The sequence below is a fragment of the Orycteropus afer genome, unplaced genomic scaffold, assembly GCF_000298275.1.
Source record: "Orycteropus afer afer isolate SDZICR_OR568_19922 unplaced genomic scaffold, OryAfe1.0 scaffold00080, whole genome shotgun sequence".
Taxonomy (NCBI): Eukaryota; Metazoa; Chordata; class Mammalia; order Tubulidentata; family Orycteropodidae; genus Orycteropus; species Orycteropus afer.
This window is the reverse complement of record NW_006921667.1, coordinates 2,388,789-2,409,116: the sequence shown is the minus strand read 5'-3', so window position 1 is coordinate 2,409,116 and position 20,328 is coordinate 2,388,789. Positions and strand designations below refer to the sequence as shown.

The 20,328-nt window shown below is 41.2% G+C and overlaps 1 protein-coding gene across 1 annotated transcript in view; it reads left to right on the top strand.

Annotated features, from left to right (window-relative positions):
• The window catches only part of GRID1 (glutamate ionotropic receptor delta type subunit 1), a 1,411,601-nt gene that overhangs the window by 1,313,790 nt on the left and 77,483 nt on the right, over positions 1-20,328 (top strand). The window contains exon 13 of the mRNA XM_007941430.2: positions 17,860-18,055. Within this exon, the coding sequence (XP_007939621.1) occupies positions 17,860-18,055 (196 nt within the window). The remainder of the gene's footprint in view (positions 1-17,859; positions 18,056-20,328) is intronic.

The following is a 20,328-nucleotide window of genomic DNA, read 5'->3' as shown; positions in this document are numbered from 1 at the left end:
ATTCATGAAGGATATTGGTCTGTAGTTTTCTTTTCTAGTGGTGTCTTTGCCTGATTTTGGTATCAGGGTTATTGTTGCTTCATAAAATTAATTTGGGAAGATTCCATCTTTTTCTTTGTTCTGGAATAGTTTGAGTAGGATTGGTGTCAGCTCTTCTCTGAATAATTGGTAGAATTCTCCAGTAAAACCATCTGGGCCAGGACTCTTTTTTGTTTGTAATTTTTTTATGACCTGTTCAATGTCTTATTTTGTTCTGCGTCAGTTTAAAATTTCGACCTCAGTCTGTGTTAGTTTAGGTAAGTAGTATGTTTCTAGAAATCTGTCAATTTCTTCTGTTTTCAAATTTGTTGGAGTACAGTTCTTCATAGTATCCTAATATTATTCTTTTTATTTTTGTTAGCTCTGTTGTGATGTCACCCCTTTCATTTCTTATTCTTGTTATTGTCATCTTCTCCTTTTCCTTTGTTAAGTTTGACAGTGGTTTGTCGATTTTATTAATCTTTTCAAAGAATCAGCTTCCAGTCTTACTGAGTTTTTCTGTTGCCGTTCTATTTTCTGTTTCATATATTACTTCTTGAATCTTTATTATATCTTTATTATTATTATTATTTCTGGCAATAGTATGCTTATTTTACTGCTCTTTTTCTAATTGTTGGAGATGTTGAGTTAAGTTGTTGATTTTGCTCTTTCTTCTTTTCTTGACAGATACAGCTATTGCTATAAATTGCCTTCTGATCACTGCTTTTGCTGTGTCCCAAAGATTTTGGTATAATTTATTTTCATTCTGGTGTAGGAATTTTTTAATTTTCTTTTTTATTTCTTCTATTACCCAGTCATTTTTTGAGGAAGGTGTTATTCAGTTTCCATGTGTTTGCTCTTTTTCCATTAGTCCTTCTAGTGTTGATTTCTAATTTTATGGCATTGTGATCTGAGAAGATGCTTTGCAGTATTTCAATGTTTTTAAATTTATTAAGTCTTGTTTTGTGACCTAACATATGGTCCGTCCTGGAGAATGTTTCATATGTGCTGGAAAAAGATGTATATTGTGCTGTTGTTGAGTGAAGTGCTCTGTAGAGTCTATAAGTCAAATTGGTGGGTTATATTGTTTAGTTCTGCATCTTTGTAGAGTTTATTTCCAGTTCTATCTTTTATTGAAAGTGGTGTATTAAAGTCTCCTACTATTGTTGTGGAGTCTTCTATTTATCTTTTCAATTCCACTAAAATCTGATTTTTGTATTTTGGGATTTTTTCATTGGGTATGTATATATCTAGTATGCTTATGTCCTCTTGTGCAATTGATCTTTTAATCATTATATGTCCTTCCTTATGATAAATTTTGTCTTAAAGTCTATTTTATCAGAAATTAATGTCGCTGCACCTGCTCTTTTTGTTTTCCATTTGCTTGATATATCTTTTTTTCCAGACTTTGATTTTTAGTCTATTTTGTCTTTGTGTTTATAGTGAGTCTCTTGTAGACAGCATACTTATGGGTCATGTTTTCTTATCTAGTCTGCAACTCTTGCGTGGGGAATTTAATCCATTGACATTCAGTGTAATTATTGATAAGTATGAATTTATCAATGACCTTTTTTATGTGTTTTTTTCATTGTGTTGCTGATTTCTTTGTTTCATATAATTTTGTGCACTGAGCACAAAATATGTTTTTGAATCATGTTATCTCTTTTGTTCCTGTTGTTTTGGTATTTGCTAAATATTTGTGCTTGTCCACTTTTCAATTTTGCTGCAAAGGCTATTATTTTTTCTTTGAGGTTACCCTGTGATTTATTATTTTCTTCCCAAGTTTAAAACTGTCTGTTCTATCTTGCAATTAGCTTATTTGCCTCACCATTTAGAATTTCTGTAACTACAGTATTTGTTTCCTCTTTTTGGTTTGTAGCTGTCCTCATTTACCAACTGATGTTCCAGGTTCCCTGTAAAAGGTCTTATAAGCTTATTTTACTTTTGGAAAATTCTGTAACTGGTTTAGTTTCTGGATTATATAATTATGCATGTTAATCATCAGTTGTTGTTTGCTGTCCAAAGGACTCCCTTTAACATCTTTTGTTAGCATGGTCTGATTTAAACAAATTGCCTTAGTTTCTGCTTATCTGAAAATCTCCTAATTTCACCATCATATTTGAGGGACAATTTTGCTGGATAATTATTCTTGGAAATTTTTTCTTTCAGGCTTTTGTATATATAATCCCATTCCTTTCTTGCTTGCATGGTTTTTGCTGAGATATCAGAGCTTAGTCTTATTGGTTGCCCTTTGTAGATAACTTTTCATTTTTCCTATGCTGCTTTCAGGATTCTTTCTTTGTCTTTGGTTTTGGTGAGTTTGAGCATGATATGTCCTGGTCATTTTCTTTTGGAGACTATCTTGTTTGGGGTTCACTGAAATTCATTTGAATGGATATATTCTTGTCTTTCATGAAATTAGGGAAATTCTCTTCCAACAAATATTTGACAATTTTCTCTGTGGTTTCATGTGTCTCTTCCTGTTGTGGAATTCCAATTATATGTAGGTTATTCCTCTTGATGGTATCCCACATAAATCTTAGGCTTTCATCATTTTATTTTGGTCTTTTGTCTGACTGATCCCTTAATATAGTAGTATTGAGATATTTTCCTTCAGTCTCATTAATTCTTTCTACCATTGTTTCAACTCTATCCCTTTGTCCATTCAATGTGTTATCTATTTCTGAAATATTAATATTAATATTCTGGATTTTTATTTGTTGTTTTTGTATTGTTTATAAGTTTTTGTTTATTTTGTCAATTTGTTCTTGTATTATTTTCCTAATTTTTTTTTAAGAAATTTTTTTCTGTCTTTTCTTTAATTTTGTCAGTGTTTTCTTGATCCTGTCAGTGTTTTCCTTGATCTGTTTCTCAATCCATTGAAGGTACCCAAATATAATATTTTAAATTCCTTATCAGGGTACTTCAATGCTGCTTCTTCCTCATGGATGTTTTCTGGGTTTGTATCCTGGTCCCTTGTTTGTACTACTTTATTTTGCTTTTTTGTGTGGGCTGTGATGGTCTGTTGTCCCTGAGACATTTTGATGTTTTTGTATTCATGTTTAATTTGTGGTTGTATATTGATGTGATTCATGAAAGAGTTAAATATATATATATATATATATATATATACACACACACACATACATATATATATATTCACACAAATATATAAATATATATATGTATATACATACACAATACCTTGGTCACACAAATATATCAAATATTTGATACATCTCTGTGAGCAAGGTACTGTGTTCCTCTGTTTGCTGGCTGTTAGCACTCAGGTACTCACCACTGGTCTCCCAGTAGTTGTGATAGAGAATGAGAGTGTGTATTCTTAATTTTTTTTACCTGTTCATAAGGAGCAATAAAGGGTGAATTGAGCTGGTATTTACCTCCATCTATCATTGGTCAATTAGTGCAAAAGTAAGTGGTGGCCCTCTGGTATTTACCTCCATCTATCATTGGTCAATTAGTGCAAAAGTAAGTGGTGGCCCTCATTCAGTGGCTAGGGCTACAGGAGGTGCAGGTATATTTGAGCAGTGTAGGAATCGTTGCTGTCTCCCACTCAATTAGACAAAAAAGATAAAAATAAATTATAAAGAAAAAAAAAAAACAAGAAGATGAAAACAAGAGAACAAAACGATGAAACTGTATACACAAACAAGAACAGTCATACAAAAAAAGAAATGCAATAAATGAGAAAAATAGTTTTCAACATATTTTAAAAAAAGATAAAAGAAATATAATGAGAAAATGGCAGGGGGTGTGGGGAGAAAGCCACAGTATCTGGGGATAGAGAAATGAGAAAAAAAGAGCAACAGTAAAGAATAGTAAAGAAAAAATGGGAAAACTTCAAAAAGGATGGGAAGGACCAAAAGATAGAAAAAGGAAGAGAAAAAAAAGGCTGGGTGGTGGCAAGAACCAGGAATGAGAATGAGAGAGAAAAAAAGGAGGAAAATAAAAAGAATAATTTCAAAGCAGAAACAAAATGGTATGGGGTGGGGTAAAGCACTGAGGCTCTGTCAGGCACAGACTGGGATAGAATTCCGACTGATTAAGAAGGTGAGGGGGGGGATGGCCACACCCCTGTTCACCAAGAGGGTGCGGGGCACAAGAGCAACAAGGGGAATATCACACTTTTCCTGTCAGCAGCCTGCAGGGTCATCACCTGTCTCCCCAGCAAGTGGACTCCACCCCTACATTGCTGTGCAGCCAGGAACACCACTTACATACACCCAAAATGACCACACCCATAATTCACACACCTTCAAAATGACTGCAGCCTCAGGAAAGCTGCTGGCAGTCCACAGTTCTGTTTGTCTCCTGTGGTAGTTAAATTTGTATGTCAACTAGGCTGGGCCTGGTTGAGTGGCTGGGCAGCTGGTGGTAGTTTTATTTCCCAGGATGAGACTGGGAATCAACTCTGTGGTGGTATCGAAAAGCAGCTGAGTAGCTACTTTGTGTATGTGGTCTGCTTCCTGTATATAAGAAGCAGCATTGGTAATGGTCTCTAACCTATGGCATGCTTGGACCCTGCATGTAGCCAGTGGGCTGGGAGCAGGAAACAGAGCTGAACCCCAAGGTTGAGGGCCTTTCACCCAGCCTCTAGCAACTGGCACTTTGAACTTGGACTTAAAGTCTCCAAATTATAAGAATAAGCTCCTGTTTGTTCAAGCCATCTGCTAACCAGAAGGCTGGCGGTTCAAACCCACGAGCCACTCCTTGGAAGGAAGATGGGGCAATCTGCTTCTGTAGTGATACTGCCTCAGAAACTCAAGGAGGGGTCGCTATGAGTCAGGTCTGACTCGACAACACATAACAACAACAACATCACTACGGAAGTAGATTGCCTCATCTTCCTTCCGAGAAGTGGCTGGTGGGTTTGAACTGTCAGCCTTCTTGTTAGCAGTCAAGTGCCTTAAGCACTATGCTACCAGAGTTCTGCTTCTTTATCCTTCCCTTAAAAGTTGAGGGTTCCAGGATCATCTTCTGTATCATTTTCCATTGGTTTCTCATTGCTTTGTTGCCGAGGGTCTGTGTAGCTTGTCTGTCTATTCCAACATCTTGCCAGAACTTTTCTATGGGGCTGTAAATCTTTACAGAAGCAGATTGCTCCATCTTCCTCCTGTGGAGGGCTGGTGAGTTTGAACCACTGCCTTTCTGTTTAGCAGCCAAATGCCTTATCCACTACACCACCAGAGCTCCTTTTAAAAAAAAAAACAAAAGAAAATAAAAAGATGAGAATAAACAAAAGAAAGAAGAAAAAAGATAGAAAAAAAAAAGAAAAAGAAAACCTGGGGAGGGGAATTGGACACCTGATTAGTGCTCCTGCTGGCTGAGCAGGTGGCAGGTGGCAGACCACCTGGTACAGTCCTGGACACATTGCAAGCCAATGAAGCCATGAGGGGTGGGCCACCTGGTATGGGTTGGAGTTTCTACAAGTGTAAGAGATAGCTGGGAGCAGGGCTTTCAGTCCTGGATGGCATTTCTGCTACCTTAGGAGATGGCTCAGGGCAGGGCACCCTTTCTAGGACAGTACTTCTGCCTTCCTAGGAGGTGACTAATATTGGGTCACCCTGTCCAGGATGGCACTTCTGCTAACCTAGGGGGAGGATGCAGATAGGGTACCAGTACAAGAAGGGACTTCTGCCAGCGTAGGAGGCAACTGGGAGCAGGATACCCAGTCCAGGATGACATTTCTGCTAGCCGAGGAGGAGGCTGGGGCAGGGCACCCAGTCTAAGATGGAATTTCTTCTGGCTTAGGATATGGCCAGATGTGGATGCTTAATCTAGGATGATGCAATTTGCCAACCTGAAGAGATGGAGAGTGTGTACCTCCAAACAGAGAGGTGGCATCCAGCTGGTGCCTGATCCAATCCATGAGGGCATGCCTCCAACCTCAGATGGAGCAGCGGTAGCATAAGAGTTGTGTCACTGGCTGCTGCGTGGATGAGGATGGAGTGGTACAATGTGGTAGCTGGCAAGGGGCGAGTAATGAGGGGATGATCATACCCTTCTGGTCACCAGCCACCAGTGTGAGTGCTGGTGCAGTTTGTAAGTTCTTATTCTTGATGGTGTCCCACATAATTTTTAGGCTTTCTTCTTTTTTCTTCATTTTTTTTCTTTCTCTCTCTCTCTCTCTTTTTTTTTTTTTTTTGATTGCTCCTTTCACAGATTAGTTTTAAAGGATTTGTCTTCAATTTTGCTTATTCTGTCTTCCATTGATTTAATTCTATTCCTTTGATCTTCCTTTGTGTTTTCTATTTCTGAAATTTTAGTTTTGAACTTCTGGATTTCTATTTGCTGTTTTTGTATGGTTTTTAGTTTTCTATTTATTTTGTCAATTTGTTCTTATACTGTTTTCTTGATTTTTTTCTAGTTTTGTCTGTGTTTTCATTCATTTTGTCTATGTTTTCCTTGATCACTTTCTTAATCTGTTGACTTATCATAAATATATTTACTTTAAATTATTTATCAGGTAGTTCCAATAACATTTCTTCCTCAGGAAGATTTTCTGGCCCTGTATTTTGGGCACTTGCTTAAGCCACCTTGTCTTATTTCTTTGTGTGAATTGAAATAGTTCTTTCTGAGCTAATATGTTATTGCATTTGTTTGATGATTGTATGTTGGTTTTGTTTCACCCTGGTTTGTTTTGTTTCAATATATCCTGGCAGGTAGGACAGGCATGCTACAGTGGTTACTAGTTTTGCAGCACTTGGGAACTCACTGCTTGTCTCCTGGTGTATGTGGTAGTGAGTGTGTGCCTGGGTCTCTGTCCACTGTGTGTGTAGAGCATTTGAGGGTGAACTGGGTGAGTGTTGGCCATTGTCTGTCATCACCCAAATGGTGTTGTGGTGCTTTCCCAGTGAATGGGGCAGTCAGTGGTAGGTGCAGTGCATGTGTCTGAGTAGTATGGACATAGTTACCATTTCCTGCCAGATAAGACATAAAAAAAAAAAAAAAAGGATGGGTTGGAAGAGGGAAAAAGAAAATAAAAGAAGAAAAAAAAAAGTGGTTCTGCAGTAGGTATAAGACTGTGCCCTGTGCCAGTGCCAGCAACTACAGAGGTATGAATGCCAGCTGCTGACTGTAGAGGCTGTGTCTGGCACATAACCCATGAAAGTGCAACTTGCCTATTACAGAACATGCCACAGGCTTCTGGGAAAGTGAAGCAACAAAGAGCTGTGGGAAAGTGAGGTGGATGGGCTGGGCTGACCACCAGGTGGGAGAAGGGCAGCTGCTGGGTGAGTAGGGGTGATGGGGACTATACCTCTGGTCACTGGGAGGATGTGGGGGTAAGGGAGAAGATCACACTTCTCCAGCTGCCATTCACTGACATGGGCACTGGTGCACTCCTAGATGAATGCAGCCAGTTGTCTGGTTCCTACCCTAACTCAGTGTAATTAGGAGGTGGGAGGGAGAAGGCTTTTAGTTCAACATTTCCAGCCACCAACTCACATAGACACTGCATGGTTCTTCAACCCAAATGATCAGAGAATACTGCTAGTTAATGGTTCCATCCCTATTTACTGGCTTCCTCCCTGCTCTGTGGTTGCCTGAGTCTTTGCAGTTCTCACACACTGTACTGCACTTCTCTCTCTTAGATCTATCTTATGCTCTGCTCATCTTGCTTCATGCTCTTTGTGTACACTGTATTATTGGGTATTCTGTGATGCTGTTTTCCTATTTCCTCACTTGAAACTCCATGCAATGAGCCAAAATGGCAACACTGTGCCAGGCCAATTGGCAAGGCACTTCCACTGCATATATCTCCTCACTTCCTGCTTTTGTTCAGTTTCTCATTCCAATTAGTGTTTAATCTACTTCTTTATTCTTTCATTTGAAGCCCAGGGTTCTAGGATTATCATCTGTATCTGTTTCATTTGGTTTCTTGGGCCTTTGATGTAGAAGGATGGTGTGGAATATCTAAGTAGATCATCATCTTAGCTCCACTTCAAGAGTGGGTTTTTATTTCAGGTTTTATTGACATTCGATCCCAAGGAGTAGGCAGCTTGCCTTTCCTCTCAGAAGGACCAGGTACATGTCCCAGGGAGCAGAAGAGTGTAGGATGGGTGGATGGAGCCAATATTTATAGGACTTTGGTTACAGGAGCCTCGACAATGTTTTATTGTCACTCATAAGGTTTTCACTGGCTGTGCTTTGGAAGTAGATCAACAGGCCTTTCTTCTTAGTCTGTCTTACTATGGAAGCTCTGCTGAAACCATCCATCAGGGGAGACCTTGTTGATATTTAAAATATTTGTGGCATAACTTCCAACATCACAGCAGTATACAACCCACCACAGTACGACAAACTGACAAATTGGTAGTAAATTCCTGTTTATAATCAGAATTTATTAGAATATGTACTGTGTCCTAGGCACTGTTGTAGGTAGGATAAAAATTCAGTCCTACTTTTTAAAAAAATCCCCTGATTTTAGCACTAAAAGCCCCCACATCCTAGGGAATTTGTTGGTCCCAGATAAACTGGAATGGTTTATCACCCTGTTTGTAGACACTTGTGACATAGCCCCATCCAACAGGGAGAACTGACATATGTCACAATATGATATGTTTCTTTATTTTTATCATATGATTTAAGAGGGATGATATTTTATACATGGTTGTCAGCAAAGGCCTCATGAGGAAGGTGACATTTGATCACAGACCCAAGAAACTCAAGATTGAGCCAATTAGAGATCCTAGGGAAGAATATGTCAGGATAAGGGGAAGAAAAAATTACAAAAGTCCTAACACAGAAGGCAAGGAGACCAGTATGGTGAGAACAGATGTCATCAGTGCAGGACGTTTCAGGCCATGTGAGGTTTGGTATATTCTTTGAGAAGTGAGAAGCTATCAGAAGGTTTTGAGCAATGAAGTAATGTGATCTGACTAAGATTTTACCATTTATGGTATCATTATGCTTGCTATTAAAGGAATATAACATAGAGGCTAAAAGGAAAAGCAGGGAGATTGTAGGGGAGACTATTCCAATATCCAGGTACAACATAGAGTAGTCCATGGTGAACATAATGGGAAGTGATCAGATTCTGTATCTATGTTGATAATAGAAGAAATCATACATGTTTAAATTATCTATGAGGTATGCAAGAAGAGAGGAGGTAGCGGTGGCCCCAAAGCTTTTGGCCTCAGCATCACAAAGAATAGAAGAACAAAGAGGAAGAATAGGTGTGGTAATGAGGCACAGTTGGCAATTCAAGGGTTTGGGTTTGGGCCTATTTACTCTGGGAACCTGTTAGAAATCCAAACAAGAATGGTAAATGGGCAGTTGCCCAGAGTGGCTGGGTCAGTTGGGCTGGGTGGTCCAGCTGGGCTGGGTGGTCCAGCTGAGAATCATTAGTGGATAGATGATATCTACTGCTAATGGACTTGATGAGATCATGGCAGAAATAGTACAATAAGAGAAGACATCTGTTGACTGAGCATTGGGAAACCTCAAGACTCAGAGTTTGGGAATAGAAAGATGAATTAGGAAAGGAAACTATAAAGAGAAGCCTGTGAGGTGGGAGAATTAGGATAGAGTGGTATCTAGGAAACTAAGAGAAGGAAGGGCTTCAGCAAGGATAGAATGATCAGGTACTTGGGGTAAAGTGAGGATGGATAATTGGATACTGTATTTGCAAGATCATCAATGGCTATGACAAGAATAGCTTTGATTCAGTGGTGTGATGTGAATCTGATGAAGGTTGTTGTTGTTATATGCCTTTGAGTCAGACCTGACTCACAGTGACTCCTTCTTAGGTTTCTGAGGTGGTTTCACTACAGAAGTAGATTGCTCAACCTTTCTTCTGAGGAGTGGCTGGTGGATTTGAACTGCCAGCCTTTCTGGTTAGCAGTCAAGTGCCTTAGGCACTACACTACCAGAGGTTCATGAAAAATAAGAAGAAAGAAAGTGGAAATGACAATCATAGATGACTCTCTTGAAGAATTAAGATGGTAGTTAGAGGGAGATATGGTGTCAAAGAGAATCTTTTTTTTTTTTTTTAAGATAGAAGATGTGTGTTTATGCTGATGGAAATGATCCATAGAGAGAAGCAATTTCATGATAGAGGAGGTAGAGATGACAATTAGAAGAGTAATGTACTTGAGAAGACAAGAATATTTGGGATCTAGGAGGCAAACAGAGCTGAACATAAATAGGAGCAAGGAAAGAGGCATTATATTAAAAGGAGACAATTGGGTATTTAGTGAGATATGGAAAGTTCTCTACTTATTGCTTCTACTTCCTTAAGCAATAAGAAACAGGATCATTTTATAAGTCATCTAAGAGTGGAACAGTGACTGGGGGATTTAGAAGGTATCCATCAAGGGTGTACTTGAAGTCAGTTATCATGATTCTAGAGTTATATCAGTCATTGGTATTGTTTCCTAGTCATATTCAGTCATTCAGTTAAAAACAGAGTAGGTAGAAAGTTATTTTAAACCAGAAGACATGAATTTAGTACCTATTTTCTTCCAGATGATATAAGGATGATAGTGACCCAGAGAGAGGCAGAGTCCATGCCCCTAAGAGAACTCATTGTCAAAGTGAGGAGTCAGGCACACAAGCAGACACATGAAGTGCAAACCAAACCAGAAACACTGCCATTTGAGTCAATGCTTAGTACCTATTACCTTCCAGATGATATAAGGATGATAGTGACCCAGAGAGAGGCAGAGTCCATGCCCCTAAGGGAACTCATTATCAAAGTGAGGAGTCAGGCACACAAGCAGACACATGAAGTGCAAACCAAACCAGACACACTGCCATTTGAATCAATGCTGACTCAAAGTGACCCCCATTGAATTTTCAAGGTTGCAAATCTTTACAGAAGTATACTGGCTCATCTTCCTTCCACAGAGAAGCTGGTGTGTTTGAACTGCTGACTTTCTATTTAGCAGCTAAATGTTTTATCTGTTTAACCACCAAATATAAGAATAGGGCTAAGCCCAGAACATGTAGATGGGGCCTGGTTCTGGGGTGGGAAGTCTTCCTGCCACAGCTGCACTGCTTGCTTAAGGATGTGTAGGTTTTGTGGCATCAGGATGCCAGGGAAAGTTAGGCCAGGTAGGCAGCCCAAGAGAACAGTTAGGGGCAGAGAGAGCTTGTGAGAGGAGGGTTGCCTGTGCAGAGACTGGAATAAGCAGCAGCTAGAGCCCAGAGGGATTTACAGGCCATTTCCTCTTTGGGTATGTCATTTGACATCCCCAGTTTGACTGAGTGAAGGTGCAGACAATGGACATCTGCCCCTAGATGGACCTTCTGTTTGACATCTGGCATACAGTTATCTAATTGAATGCAAGTTTCTGCCTGTTTCTGAGGTTCTGAGCCCTGCTTGGTTCCAGGTCTAGGCTGTTTGGCACATCAGATATAAATGGCACTTACACCCTCATTTCAGTAACTCATTTCTGACCTCCCCAGTCAGCATTGGACCAGGACAACAGCTTGGGTTGAATCCAGGAAGAAACTGTAGCTGTGAGGAAAACTCTCACCCACCTTGATGTGGGAGACTTATTCCTGCCTGGCTTTGCATGCTCAAGGCAGCCTGAAGTTTTCTGGGGGTACATGTGAAGATGCAAGTAGCCCAGGCCCATCTCAACCCACTCCTTATGGCCGGCCAGGTAAGCATTTGGTGGGGTCTGGGAGAGAGTCCACCTTCTTCCAGATAAATCTTGACTGCATTAGGTGGTTAGCCCAGGCAGAGGTGGCAGAAACACAGGCAAAACTAGAGCTAAGAGCCAAGCTCCCAATGCCCAGAATTGACTTTTGGGTCACAAAAGAATTTTTAAAATCATTCAGATTTCATTTTGGTTTACCACATGATAAAAATGCAAATCTTATAATTCTTTTTTAAGTGTGTATGTCTCACTATTTATTCCTCTAATTTTTACTCTTATACATATTTACATTTATTAATGATTATCTTTTATAAGAATGGAAATATACAACACCTTTGGATTTGTTCATTTGTTGTTAGTGGTTTATGTTGAGCTCCTTTCAATTTCAGTAGCAATCAACGAACTAGGATCTGGAAAAGAAAGGATGTGGAGGGCAGGTTAGGGAGAGAGGGAGCCCTCGCCAGGCCTCTGTGGCTCACAAGGCACCCATTTGAAGAAGGGCTATGTTACCTCCTACATCCTACAAAGGTAGATTTTCATGTGATGGGTCATGTACCCTCATATGCACTTGGTGCCCTCACATATCACCCTGACAGTCTCCAGAGCCAGGATTGTCCTCTGCAGTCACTGAGACAACCACTCAGAATCATGCCTAGTTTGGTGTTAAAAGGAACCTGTTGAACACACGAACATCCTTACCCCAGGCCAGCTGAATTTAGTGGTGTCACTGTTTAGGGGCCTAATTTCAAATTAGAGAGAGTGGTAGGATGACTCCAGGCCTGTGCACCTGTCACTGCTCCTCTGGTGGGTGTAACTTCTCCAAGTATCAGCCCTTCCCTTCCACATGTTTCTCTATCCTCTTGCCTCCTCTCAGTTCAGCAAAAGGAAATGTGTTGGAGAAACAAGTGCCCCAGATGTCAACTCTAATGGCTAAAATACCCAACCTGATTGCCATATATAATCATATCCTCCACCATTTTCTATAATCCTGGTTCTACTTTATTTTGCTTTGCAGCAGTTCTCATCACTTGATACATTGCATCAATGGTCAGCAAACTATACCCCTGCAGGTCAAATTTGACCTGCAGCTTGTTTTTGTATAATTTACAAGCCAAGATTATTATTGTTTTTTCCTTCACATTTTAAAAGTGTTTTTAAAAACCAAAACCAAAACCAAAATATAGAATATGCAACAGAGTAGTAAGTGGCTCTCAGAGCTTAGCATATGTCCTATATGTACTATTTGGTCTTTTTCAGAAAGTTCTCTGACCCTGCATGACATAATTATTTGTCCTTCTATTATGGTTCATGGATGTGTTTTCTCTCCTGCCATCTCCACTATGGAAAGTGCATAGGAGCAGGGACTGTGTACTGTTGATGCAGTATCCCTAGGATAGTGCCTGATGCAAGCAGGGGCTCAGGAAAATTATTTTTTTAAATGAAAGGACAAATAAAATTCTTAGGAAACATTTCAGATTCCAATGCTGAGAATGCCTTTACATGGCCCAGCTTTCCCCTGAGGTCTTGTCAACTTTGAAGGTCCCAGGTCTGGTAGGAGAGAAAGGAACATGTGGGCAAGCCCAGATATGAGACATCACAAGGGAGGAGGCCTGGGAGAGGAAACACAGGTGGCAAAGGAATGGGTAGGAAGGTGGGTTGTTGGGATGCAAGCTGTGGAAACCTCACCTGGCAATCTCAGCTGACTTGTGCAGTAGTGTTTCCTGTAGGGTCAGACACAAAAGCCAGAAAAATGATACTGCTGGGATCATAGTGAAGTCATCGTGGGCTGTAGCTTCAAGGTAGGAGGATGAACACACCATCCTCCAGTGCCTTCCAGGCTATGCTGCTACTTTGTGTTCTCCCAACAGAAGAGTGATAAGGCTTCAGGATTTAGATGTTTCTTACCCATGGTTATAATATGCCAGCAGTTGTTGAAATTTGTTGTATACACACTGTATATTGATTATGCTCTTGTTGCAAGTGAGTGTATTTATCTCCATTGCCAATGTAAATATTTCTTTAATATGCAAAGTTATTTACAAATTCTGTATTATTGATTTTTCTCATGCTTTAAACACATTTATCTCTTTGTTAATAGAAATGTATCTAGGAAATAATAAGATTGATTTATGGAGAAAGACGTGATAAGGGAGGTGATGCTTTGGTCATAGCTGAAGGAGACATTACAGGACTTTCAGGAGGTGCATGTTGAGTTGGAGAATCTGTTGTTAAAGGCAAGGGACCCTTTTGCCAAGTCTTTTTTGTGAGACAGTATGATATGTTCGTAGGAGTTAGTCATGATTTCAGCTAGGAGAGACCCCTAAAATCAGAAATCCCAGGCAGAAGAGGCAAAGATTCTTCTTTCCTTGGCCCCAAATGCAGTTTCAGTAGGACACATTGTTTAATGCAGTGAACCTATTCTGCATGATACTGTAAATGTGCACACATGACATTATGCACTAATAGGACTGTTCAGCACAAAAAGTGAACCCTAATGTAAACTATGGGGGTTAGTCAATAACAGTAATATAGCAACATTGGTTCATCAATTAGAACAAATGTACCACAAGAATGCAAGATATTAATAGTTGAAACAGTGTGGAGGGGGTAGGAGGGCTTATGGAGCTTTAATTTTCGCAGGGTTTCTGTAAACATAAGACTGTTCTAAAATTAAAGACTATTTAAAAAAATAAGCTTGGAGGGGAGAGGCTTTGCCATGGCAGCATTCCAACACTATACATTATCAAAAGGTGGAGTAAGAAAATCAGGAACAGACCACAGGATGGGAGAAGTTTTGAAGTGTACACACTTGCAAGGTGATACTTCATGATTAAATCTAGACCTAAATGAGAAGCTTGGGGCTGTTCTGTGGAAGACATCCTGCCAGAGCTGCTCTTCTCATCACGAGTTCCCTAACTTCTCAGGGAGCTGCCCCAGCATGGTCCATGGACAGCGTGTATGCCAGGGGAGTTTTGGCATCTCCATGCTCATCATTGGTTTATATATCCCCAGATTATCATCTGAGTCTGCAGGTGACTCATGTGTAACCACCACTCATCTGTCAGTGGTGGTTTTATGTGTTATTATGATGCTGAAGAGGTTTTAGCAGAGTTTCCACACTAAGATGGAATAGAAGGAAAAGTTTGAGAATGTACTTCTGAAAATCAGTCAGTGAAAACTCTGTGCATCACAATGATCTGACTCAACATATCATGGAGATAGCGCACAGCTGGGCAGCATTTCATTATTTTGTTCATTGCATTGCCATGAGCCAGGGGTTAACTCAATAACAACTAACAACAGCAACTGCTTGTCACTGTGGTTTTCCTAGTAAATGTTCAATAAAATTCAATTAAATAAATGGTCGAATGACTTCAGCCAGTAATATCATGCACAGTGGGTTTATAGACAGCCCGTCTATAATGGCCAGATCTCTTTCCTCTTTTTGTGCTGGGCCTGGATGCTTCTTAGCAGTTATTGCTGCTGATTTGAGAAAAGTACTAAAGTATGTGTACCGTGCGTACAGACTTCTCCTGGCTCAGCTTCCCTTGCTAGCTCAGACGGGCATCTTATCGGACTTAACCATCTGTCTTCTGTTGGTTGTCAGTGTTGAGTTAGCAACCTGGCTAGTTAGTATTCCTTGTCCCTGTCCTCCTTTATTTCTCCATTTGTGCCCCTACCAGATCTGTGTGTACACTCTGCTTAGAGGATGACTGCCCAGGCAGGTGACTGCTTGGTATAGTCAGATCCTGCTGCTCAGACTTCCAAGTAGGCTTGCCTTTATCTACTCTGAAATGTTACAACAGCACCTCCTGTGTGCTGGCGTATTATTCAGCTTGGAAACCTTTTCAGAATGAGGGGGTATCTATCTGAGATGGGAGAAAGCCCTCAGCATAGACCTGTGGCCATAGAAGAAGATGGATGGAGGCCAGGGGGCTGAGTGTGAGGCTGGCACAGGAAGATGGAGGTGGTGTTACAAGGCAGGCACAGTGAATTATTGTGGAACAGAAATGGGTTGAAACCATAAACATTCAGGCTGCATGCTGTCTCAGGGAGATATTCCCTAAGCCTTTGGACATGGGGAGAGAGGAAATCTCCATTTCAAATGTGGGGATGAAACAGTAGTTCCAATATCCTTGGTCATTATTCATTCATTTCATACTTGTGGAAACTGCAGTAATTTAGAGCAGTTCAGTATTTAGACTCAACTGTGTAATTCATCCTGATGTTTTCCATTCATCAATGCCTTGTGTTTGTTTGTATTACCATGAGAAAAATAAAAACATGGGGAAAAAATTCCCCTTCCTATCATTACAGGCAAATTAAGACAGAGTTACAACCCTTGGGGCCCTTCAAGGAAAGGAACATCTTGCTTCAATTAGATAAAAAAAATGAACAATAATTAGAAAGATTTCTTTGTTGAATTTGATATTTTGTTTCCTTACATCTATAAAAATATTGAAATGAAGACTGAGCCCTGTATCTGAGATGGTAGCAGAGGTTGAATGAACACCATGGAGTGACTCTTTGAAGAAGGTGGCCCTGCAGTGGTCTGAATATACCCCCTCCCCAACAGGCTTTTAGGTTGCTGATGAGCCCTCTCTGTAGCACCCCTCTCTCCAACATGTATACCTGGCTGTTGTCACCTGCCTCTCTTCCATGGGCACCAGATCTTGCAAACCAAGGTGTCTCAGAATTGCTTTGTCTTATCTTTATCATGGTGGCCCATACAACATTTTTAAACTAATTGTCAACATTTAATAATCAGGAGGTTTCATATAAAAATTCAGATTTCTTTATTTTCTTGAAAAATACATTTGTCAGGGGTGCTGGAAAAGCAAGCATTGGCTAAAACTCCAGAATTTCTGCAAGATTGTATGAGGACACTGTCACTGAGCATGTCTGCCACACACTGGCCATGAGTGTCAGGAACCCAGTGCCATTACTGGACATCTTGCCAGCATGTTTCTATGTCCTGTCCAATCCCTGTTGAGGATAGCTTCACATTTTCACCCCGATTATTTAAAATTATGATTGTCTTTTATGTCTCTTGCTAGATTGTAAGCTCCTTGAAGGCAAGAACCATGTTTTATTTGCCCCCTCATCCCCTGAACTCAGCATAGGACTTAATATTTTTTATTTTATTTTATTTTATTTTTATTGTGATTTGAGTGAAAGTTTACAGAGCAAATTCAATTTCCATACAGCAGTTCACAAACACTTTGTCTCATAACATTGGCTACAATTTACCCCAAGGCAACAGTTCCCCTCCCACTTCCTTCCGATAGTTACCTCTTCCCTGTGTCCATCCCTCCATGCCCTCCTGCTCCCTGAGCTGTCTCCCTGTACATAAACAGCTCTTCTTTCTCCCATGATTGTTCTCTCCAAGGAGTGTATCTACCTCAGGTAAATGTTCAACTCATATGCCTGTCTTTTGTTTGGCTGGAAGTCACAGGTGTGGGTTCAATTCCAGACTTGAAGGGTAGCTAGGGGCCATAGTCACAGTGGGTCCACCAGGCTCTATCAGACCAGCAAACCTGTCCCACCCTACCTTTTTTTTTGTCAAATGATTTTGAGTTTTGTTCCACATTGTTCTCCCTTTCTATCTAGGATCTCCTACATAGATCCCCCTCCGAATGGTTGACAGTGGTAGCAGAGCACCATCTAGTTCTTCTGGTCTCATAGACATATAGACTGCAGATCGCATGGTGTACCAGTCTCTAGGACTAATTGTTTCCATGAATCTTTGGTTTTCTTCCTTTTTTTTTTTTTCCTCTGGATGAGGAAAGACCCATTGTTGCATCTAGATGGCTGCTTGAAAGCTTTTAAGATCCCAGTCGCTACTTACCAAAGTAGGAGGTGGAATAATGTTTTGTGTAGTATGTTATGCCAATTGAGCTTGTTGGCCCCTGCAACTATGGTCCTGAGCCCACAGGTTCAACTACTCGCTTCCTCTGGGTAGCTGGCTGTGATCAAGAAGTGACTAGAACCTACCTTGAGCATAGGACTCAATTTTACAGAGGTAGTCTGTGGCGAGGTAACATCACTGTAGTAGAATGAGGCTGTCATAAAGTGCATTTGGGGCTGCTGGAGTCACAACTGCTGGGGTTTGAATGAGGGTGGACGATGGGCAAGTCATGGCTATAAGATGGGGGGCAACTTCAGTGTGAGTTTGTGGCATGCACCAAAACCATCCTGTCTTTCTGTCTTTCAGGACATTCCAGGACCTCTCCAAACAAGTGGAGCTCTCCTATGGCACCGTCCGGGACTCTGCCGTGTATGAGTATTTCCGAGCCAAGGGCACCAACCCCCTGGAACAGGACAGCACGTTTGCTGAACTCTGGAGGACCATCAGCAAGAATGGTGGGGCTGACAACTGTGTGTCCAGTCCTTCAGAAGGCATCCGAAAGGTAGGTAGGACTGACATCTGGGCCAGTTCAGGGTTGGGATAAGGGTAGAAGGTGCCTCTTTCCTCTGGGAGAAAAAAACCTCTGGAGAATCCCCCTTCCCTATAGGCAAATATATCCTCAGCTGGGCTAAGGTAGAGTCCTCTCATAGGCAGGAGAGCAATAGCAGAGATCCAGGGATGCTTTAGGTGGCTGCCTTGTTCTCAGCAGTAGATACAGAGGGTCGGTTTGTAAGGTGCCTTCCATGTTCTCCAAGTGGGAATGTTAAGCAAAAACCAGGCAGAGTAAATTGAGGGCATGGGCCTAGCAGCACATGAACTCTCTAGGGTGGCTGGAGAGTGGGGTCTGCACACTCTACTGGGGACTCTCACACATGAAGATGTGGAGTGATGAGTGAGAGGTGAAGGAAGGAGGGATAGGTTCAGGAAAGGTGAGCATCTGGTTGACAGGGTGCAAAGGGCTATAGGCAGGCAGTAGGAGGTGCAGGGCAAGGGTCAGCCAGTGAGCTGGACTCCTCAGTGGGGCAGTGCTATGGAGAAGAAGGTTGCTTGGGGATAATGGTCAAGACACAGACCCTGAAATGGAGGCTACACTGTTGGCAACTGTGAGAGGACAGAGTGGAGAAAGGGAAGGGTCAGGGAGAATAAGACAGAGAAAGGATACCACATTATTTAGCAATATATTAGACACTGTTCATTGATTTTGACTAGTTTCCCACAATAACTGAAATTAAGCATTATTATCTCATTTTAAAGATGGGGATGAGAGGCTTGGGGCCAACTCCTTCTTAGGTTGTGACTAGTTGACTCCTTGAGTTTAAGGATGAGGAGTTTAGAATTTATCCACCATGTGCTAGGGAGAACTTTAAGACTGATAGGGAAGAAAATGGTGGGATGAAGACAGGTTTCATAGGATACTCCTATCGTCTTTCTGTTCAGTGACCTCCATGTGTGTTGGCTACTGCCAGTAGCTATCTATTAAAAATGTGGGAAAGCTGTGCAGTCACATGGCCAGTGCTGTGCTTCTCTAAGAAGACTCCCTTCTGATCCCCACCGATCAATTCCAAATCTGACATTTTCATACAGATACACACACAGTCTCACACACACTTATACATGCTCCACACACTCACATTTGTACACATTCACATATACTTACAATGCTCATATGTATGCTAAGACATACTCATAGATATACCCATAGAAACACTTGCACACACTCATATATGCTCACATGACATTCATCTACACACACTAACACACTTACCCATATACTTCATACATGCATATCCATACACCATCTCACACTTTCACACATGCTCACATACACACACATTCACATAACATTCACTTAAACACACTCACCCATATACTTCAACACACTCACACACACATACATCATCTCATACTCATACATGCTCACATAAACACACATTCACATAACCTTTACCTACACACACTAACACATTTATCCATGTTCACATATATGCTCACACATTCACACATTCTTACACACATTTGCACACAACACACTCCCACATGCTAACACATACTCCCACGATCACATAAAACACCATGTTTCCCATCCCTAGCCATGTGGTGATGTCATGGCCTTACTGAAGAGTGCAGTGGGCTGCAAAGGAACAACTCAGGAAAAGCTTTAGGGCCACCAAGGCCCATGTCTAAGTCTGCATGATGAGAAGATTCCTCAGCAATCTGGCCAGTACCTCCCAGAAGAGGCTCCTAGAGGTCAAGGAAGAGAGTCAGGGGCCTGAGTCCTGCTTCAGGAATGTCTGGGGCCTATCCAGTAGAGGGCGTGGTGCTGGCTGCAGTGTCTTACAGGAAATGTCCACTGGCAGTGCTTTTCTGAAAAATGTTACACTTGGGATGACTGTCCCTTGTCTTGTGGGCTCAAGACACAATAGAAAGTATCTGAGCTCTGGGACCTGACACATTTTGGTGTGAATCCCAGGTCTGAGACTCATTAACAGTGTAAAATTGAGCACATCACTCTCCTTCCCTCGAACCTCTCAGAGTTGAGAGAAGCCTAAGCAATGCTCCATTTGGGGGTCTCTTCACTCATTTATAGTATTTTAAAATACATATTATGGTAGATTTTTAATGTTTACATATTGTTGTTGTTGTTGTTATGTGCCGTCGAGTCGGCCCTGACTCATAGCGCCCCTCCTTGGGTTTCCGAGGCAGTATCACTACGGAAGTAGGATTGCCCAACCTTCCTTCCGAGGAGTGGCTGGTGGGTTTGAACCGCCAGACTTC